Here is a 7,161-nt window from a genome sequence, read left to right as displayed (position 1 = left end):
TATTAAAATCATTGGATGAATATAATTTTTATTTGGAAAGTTCGATAACTTCCGGAATAGAAATAAATAATTGAAAATACTTTTAAAATTAAAAAAAAAAAAAAAAAAAAAAAAAAAAAAGACTTGTGTGTAAGTTTTATATTTATAATTGCAAACATTTGGTTTTTTTTTTTTTAAATAAATAAATAAATAATTGATGATTTCCAGGTTATAATCTCATTTAGGTAATAGTTAGAAATAAGTATATATATATAAATATATATATTTAAGATTTAATTGAAATTATTATTCGCGCAAATCACGTGTTACCAAAATGGAGGAGAAAAAAATGAACGTGAAATTGTTCAAACGGCTGATCCGAGGAGAGCTAAACTACCCTGGGTGTTGTTGATGACAGGCAAACTTCTTGGTCTCCAATACCACCAATTATACCACACTGAAACAAATGAATGAATTTAGTACAATATAACACAGAATGCATTTAAAAATGAAACTGAAAAGTTTCGATTAATTTAATTAACGAAAGTTCTAGTCAACTATATATATATATAAATATTTTACAAATTAAAAATCGAACAAAACCGAAAATTTATTTTTTTACAAAAGAATTGTGCTCACAATAGCAGAAATATAAATGACACGTCACAATTTAAATATAGTAGGAGTGAAAAGAAAATTCTGGAAAATATTTAATTGGAATGATTATGTACGATTATTGTCTGAGGACCAACAAAACAAAAATTTATTTTAAAAAAATTAACAAACCAGTAAATGAATGTAATTGCTATTTGTTTAAATCTGTTTATTTTTAATGTTTACTCGATGATAATAATTAATTTAATATAAAAATTATTTACACTAATTATTGTAAAAATATTTAAAGAAATTAATTATTTTCAATTTAATTTATACATACGAATATGTTGCTCTTGAAGCAATACTGAAAGTCTTTGACAGGAATTTAAACATTCCGAAGTTGGTTCTAAAACTATGAGTCTACTTCCGGATAATTGTTTTAAAAAAACATTTGCACCTTCAGTCGCTGGAATTTGATACGATGATGATTTTGGTTCGTCATAAAGTAAATACCTTTCGATTAGTATGGATGTTTCATAATTAGCAACATTTTTTGGCAATCCTAATATGTGTCTTAGTACTCTGGCAGGTTCCATACGATTTATTCGCCTAAAAAGTAAAATACATGTAATATTTGATTCAGGGTGATAAAATTTGAATTAACAAAAAAGAAAATTACCACGAAACGTGTAAATCTTCTAAATCAGACCAATTTTGCGAAAATAATTCTGAAGCAGTCTTAAATTTATAATTACTTTGAATTTTTTCAGCATGTTTACTCATAACGTCATGATATTTGTGATAAATATTTTTTATTTGAGATAAATTTACTATGCTGCAATTATCCTGAAACGATATCGAAAAAATAATTGAATTTGAAGTGAAATGAAATAAAACTCTCATCATCGTTATTATTATTATTAATAAAATAATTTACCTTAATAATATAAGGCAATCCTACATGAGCATTATTTTGTTTTGAATCAGTCAAATTTAAAACGAATTTAATATTTTCACATGGCCAACAATCCATGTTTGACACTTGAAAATATGGATTTTCTAACAAGCAAGATTCATCGTATAATTCTAAAAAGAAAGAAATACACAAAAATTGATAAACTCAATGCATGATAATTATTTTGAATTTAATTAATGTTTGAATTTAATTAAGTTATAATAAAAATCAAATAACGTTTTGAAAAGTAATGCAAGTAATATTATTTGATTAGTTTTTTCAAATCATTACCTGATAAACTTGGATATGAAAGAACCAAGGGCAAGGTTATTATTCGGTATAATTTCATAAACGGATATATTATTTCTTGAATATTACGTTCGATAAAATTATGAGCCGGCTTATTATAATTTAATCCGAGTCCTATTAAAATAATGAAAGCGACGGTAAAAATAATTTTAATTAAATAACGATTTAACCACGATGATGAATTTACCGAAGAAGAAGATGGTTTTTGGCGAGAATTTATATTTGGATATTTTTCACGTAAGTACAAAAATGATTCTTCATAAGCAAAATTAATTTCTTCAGGTGACAAACCCCATTTTTTCCCTTTATATTTTATTTCTCTAATATTATCCTCGTAACTTTTTAAATTGTTATTTTTTTTCTTTTTCATATTTGACACTTATTCTGCATTACGATTCAAATACGCAAACATTGTAGTATACTACAAGTGCTGCCACCTTAAAAATTAGAATTTTTTTTTTCACGAAACGTATTTTAAAAAATGCTAAATTTTAAAAACAATTTTTAATTAATTATATTATTTTAAACGCTTTTAAATTTATAATATAAATAAAAAACAAAAAAATTGTAAAAAAAATAACGTTAAAAGTTTGTCGGATGAGTTTGAAGTGAATGTAAAGACCTTGAAAAGAAATGACAGAAATTGGCGGGTTTTCATTTGAAAAAAAAAAAAAAAAAAAAAAAAAAAAACGGAAAACGCAGCGGTTCATTCTACTTCCTACATCCGTTTCAGGTCAAAGAAGATTGGAATGAGTTGTTGATAAATTCGTCCGCTTAAAAAAAAAAGAATTTCGCGTGAATATGGGGTAATTGTCGTTAAATTTCTTATAATTAACGTAAGTAATAGTATGTTTTTTCCGTTGAAATTTTATTTCGCGAATAATATTTGTATTATATAGTAAAAAAAAAAGTGTAAAATATATATATATATATCTATCGGTTTGAAACAACGGGACTTTTGGGAACCTACTTGTTTCGTCGGCCATTCCAGGTATATTCAGGATCGCATTCAAAGACAGGTTTAGAAAAGTAGGACGTCCTAGGCCTTGGCGTTCTTTTCACGGTCAGAGGACAATGTCCTTATTAAAGTTCAATGCTATTTTCAAAAATCCTCTTTTATATTGAAAAGTGGTGGTGAAAAAAAAAAAAATTTCTTTTTTTAAAATTAATTGTATTGTGTGCAAGGGGATGAATTTTGACAGGTAGAATTTGTTTTGCAGGTGTTTTTATATTCAAGGTCGTTTCAACAGGTTACTCTGACACAGGTAGGGAAATAAATTCAAGGACAAGAGGGGTGGAATTCTTTTTATTTTTAGGGTGTTTCCTTTTTTTTTTTTTTTTATTATTATTATTATTTTTGTGAGCTTGCTTTTTATTATTATTTTCTTGAGCTTGGTTGTTAAATTCATGGGTTAACTAAAAAATAAATTTATTTTAGTTTTTTAGATTTAGTGAAAATTTTTTTTTTAGCTTATTATGAGAATTTTAGAGCAGCTACTTTCTCAAACACAATCTAGACCTTGTAAGTTATTTTTATAATACTTAAATACATTTTTAAATTTTTCCAGTGAAGAAAAAGTGTAAAAAAGTGCTGTTTTAATAATTTTATTAATTTTTTGAAAAATTATTTTTTAATCAAAATGAATTTCCTATATATTTTAAAGTGGAATAACAAAAAATTTTTTAATATGAGTGCATAACAAATTTAATTATTTAAAATTACAAGTTGAGGTGTTTATTTATTTATTTATTTATTACAAAAAATAATAATAATATTATTATTTATAATATTTTATGAATACTTTTCTAAATAACTGCAATAATTTGATACATTTAATGTTGTTATTCTCATTTTAATTTTATTAAATTGGTGAAATCTTATATATCTATGTACATAACTATGTTTCTCATAATAATTTCTAAAATAATAATGTTGTAGTTTGGTGATAATTCAACCATTTTTATATGAGCTATTAAATTTTTATGTAAGTATTTATAAATATTTCTACAAGGTCCACCGATTTGTTGAACTCAATACCATTAAAGACATTTAATTATTTTGTGTCACTTTTATGTATAAACTTTTTTCTTTTCTTTTTTTTTTATTAATATCATTTATAATAATTAATGTGATTCACTTTTATATATTTTATTCATTGGAATTTAGTGAGAGAAGTGAATTTTATTTTTATAATTACAAAACACAGTTATGTGTTAGGTGTGTATTTGAAATTGTACTTTAAAGGTTTATTTCAAAAATTTATTGATCATTTTTAATAAAAGGAAAGAGAGAGAGAGAGAGAGAGAGAGAGAGAGAGTGTATTCATCATTTATTTATTTATTTATTTTTTAAAATGAGATCATGAGTAATTTACATTTTTTTGTTTTGTTTTTATTTTCATACATTATTAATACCGCCCTGTAAAAATTAAAAAATTACTTATAAATTGATTCGGAATTCATTCAATTTGAAATTCTGTTTAGTTTTATTATTATTATTATTGTTGTTGTTTTCTCGAATTAAAAAAAAAAGGTTTTCATGGGATTTTTTTTTGTTGTCACAGGTTCACAAGGATGTATTTATGACGAAGATATTGAAAAATTAAGGAATACATATTGTAAGCAAGAATTATATAAAATGGCAGCAGCTGAAACAGTAGTATTACGCATGAACGAACCTGAACCTGATTCGGGTACTCAATTAGAGGGTAGTGAAAATGCTTCTTCTGGTAGCAACGAAGAAGCAAACGGCGAGACATCGCCTGTTGCTCATGCCCTGAACTCAAATTACGACTCTAGTGATGGCGCCATTCCTGTTAGTTAATTTTTTTTTTTGTTTCAGTTTCTTTTTTTAAATAATAATTAAGATAGTAACAAGGTATGGTAACAAAATAATAATAATACGCTCTCTTATTGGATCTTATTTAGGTACATAGATGTGATAAATGTGAAAATTATGAGACTTTGTCCCGTGCTGCTCTTATTGCTCACATGGCTCGTTGCAGCCTCACAAATAACAATGATGGTGATAATACAGAAACTACAAAAAGATTGGATAGGAAATTATTTGAATGCGACGTTTGCAACATGAAATTTTCAAACGGTTTGTATAACTTTTACCGACCTGACCTAAAAATATAAAATATAACTTTAATTTTCTCAATTATTCGGGTTTATTTCAGGTGCAAACATGAGACGGCACAAAATGAGACATACGGGTGTCAAACCTTACGAATGTAGAGTTTGTCAAAAAAGATTTTTTAGAAAAGATCATTTAGCCGAACATTTTACTACTCATACAAAAACATTACCCTATCACTGTCCAATATGTAATAGAGGGTAAAAAAAAAACTTGCTTTTCATTTTAGTTTTCCTATCAAATCAATGGTAAACGAATAATCATTTTATTTACTTTTTCCAGTTTTCAAAGACAAATAGCCATGAGAGCTCATTTTCAAAATGAGCATGTTGGTCATCATGATATGATCAAAAGTTGTCCTCTTTGTTCGTTCAGAGCTGGTACGATGAAGAGTCTTCGCGTCCATGTTTTTAACAGGTAATAAGAACGTTTAAAGGACTTAATTGATATTTAAGCGGTTATTAGCCTACATTTAATATCTCGTCTATTACTTTAAAATTTTATTTAAATATAATTTTGAAAGTTACATTGCAATATTTTAATTTTTTTTTTGTCAGACATGGTATAGATTTAGACAATCCTGGAAATGGGCCTCCGGCAATGATACCGTTAAATGTTGAACCAAACCAGTCTGTCACTGGTACATTTAGCGATTCAGGAGATTCGCAAGGTGCTAGAAGTGCCGATAACGCTACCCCACCAATGCACTTTTTGACTCCGCATGTTGAAATCTCCATGACAGATACATCTCCGTATTCTCCTGTAGGTGTAAGTAATTATTTTGTTGATTAATATACCACGCGTTTCAAAGTGGTTGAAATCAACAAATGTTTAAACCTTGAAAGAATATTTTTAATAATGTAATGATTGATTTTTTTTTAGCCCGATCAAGGTAATGCCGAACAACCTAATGGAGATTTGTCGAGTTCTCCAAATTCGGGGGATTCAAATATACCTACCTCGAGTTTAAACACTGCGGAAAATAACGATAAGAACAATAATAATAATAATTCGCCTGAAGAATCCCCGAGCAGTCCTTCGGTGGTACCACTTCCGTTACAGTCACTTAGCGTAATGCCTTCCCTTAGTGTGATTCCGATTGTGAAACAAGAGAAAACCGATGGAGATGAAACGTTAGTGTGTTGTACTTTTTTTTTTTTTTTTCCTTTTCAACATTATTAGTAAGTTAATATTGTTTTTACACTTTGGTTACAGATTCCCGGAAAAGAAAAATTCTAGAATAACAAACGGTCCTGTTAATTTAACTAAAAGTACGTCTCCTTCACCTCAAACAAATCAAACGACGGCCACGAATCAAGCTTCTCTAATTAAGGTAAGAAGTATTTATTTGAATTAAATATTTATTTATTTATTTAAATTTTTCGTATTGGTATTGATAGTATTGGTAAAAAAAAAAAAAAAAAAAATGAATTTCGAATTTGCAATTAAATTTTTAAGCAGGTATCACCATTGAAATCCCTTCTGCGAGATGATCTGAAAAGAAAACTTTCTTCACGAGCAAATATACGAGTTCGTCCATCATTGGCAACAATCAGTCCCAGTTCGAACAACGCAAACGGAAATGGGGATTCCTCTCCGATCAATTTCAACAATTTGAATTTACCCGCTCAAATATCGCAGCAATTGCAAAATCTTCAAAATTTAGGGAACAGCGTGAACGCTTTGAGTTCCAACGAGGAAGCAAGAAAAGATTTTCAGAGGCACATGCTCAGTTTGCAAAATTTACAATGCGTTTTTTGCGGCATATTATTTCCGGATCAAACTTTGTATTTTCTACACAAAGGATGTCACTGCGAAAGCAATCCGTGGAAGTGCAACATTTGCGGAGAACAATGCGGAAACGTATATCAATTTAATTCTCATCTTCTGAGCAATACTCACCAGTAAAAAATATAATAATTATTATATTTATTATGTAAACTGTGAGATTATACACAGTCGTATTATATTAGTGACGAGATATATATATATATATAAATGTATGTATGTATAAAGTCATGTGTGCCTACATACGTATTTTTTTTTACTAGTTATAGTTATTATAAAGCAACGAGTATCGCAAAAAATGAGGCCTTTCGAATACGTTTGAAAACGAAATCAATTCGTGACTTGACAATTAATCGAAAAGAAAATTTGGAAAAACTATAGAGAGAGAGAGAGA

General features: G+C 27.6%; 3 protein-coding genes across 3 annotated transcripts in view; 2 read left to right on the top strand and 1 right to left on the bottom strand.

Moving 5' to 3' along the window:
- Phum_PHUM085450 (Rab6-interacting protein, putative) overlaps window positions 1-74 on the top strand; it is a gene marked incomplete at both ends in the record, with an annotated part of 6,255 nt that extends 6,181 nt beyond the window's left edge. The window contains one exon of the mRNA XM_002423726.1: window positions 41-74. Within this exon, the coding sequence (XP_002423771.1) occupies window positions 41-74 (34 nt within the window). The remainder of the gene's footprint in view (window positions 1-40) is intronic.
- Window positions 75-344: 270 nt separating this feature from the next.
- Window positions 345-2,210, bottom strand: Phum_PHUM085440 (uncharacterized protein; the record flags this gene model as incomplete). Its single annotated transcript, XM_002423725.1, has 5 exons — window positions 345-436; window positions 917-1,185; window positions 1,256-1,422; window positions 1,514-1,662; window positions 1,823-2,210. 5 exons carry the CDS (start codon window positions 2,208-2,210, stop codon window positions 345-347), a joined length of 1,065 nt encoding a protein of 354 aa, XP_002423770.1.
- A 2,268-nt stretch (window positions 2,211-4,478) lies between these two features.
- Window positions 4,479-7,148, top strand: Phum_PHUM085430 (zinc finger protein c2h2, putative; the record flags this gene model as incomplete). The annotated part of the gene is made up of 10 exons (XM_002423724.1): window positions 4,479-4,659; window positions 4,708-4,718; window positions 4,769-4,943; window positions 5,023-5,179; window positions 5,262-5,396; window positions 5,537-5,747; window positions 5,862-6,112; window positions 6,195-6,312; window positions 6,441-6,883; window positions 7,037-7,148. The coding sequence occupies 10 exons, from the start codon at window positions 4,479-4,481 to the stop codon at window positions 7,146-7,148; spliced, it is 1,794 nt and encodes a 597-aa protein (XP_002423769.1).
- Between the last annotated feature and the right edge of the window lie 13 nt (window positions 7,149-7,161).

This window comes from Pediculus humanus, genomic scaffold (assembly GCF_000006295.1).
Source record: "Pediculus humanus corporis 1103172107436 genomic scaffold, whole genome shotgun sequence".
NCBI lineage: Eukaryota > Metazoa > Arthropoda > Insecta > Psocodea > Pediculidae > Pediculus > Pediculus humanus.
Note: the sequence above shows the minus strand (reverse complement) of the source record. Positions and strands in the feature narration are given on the sequence as shown.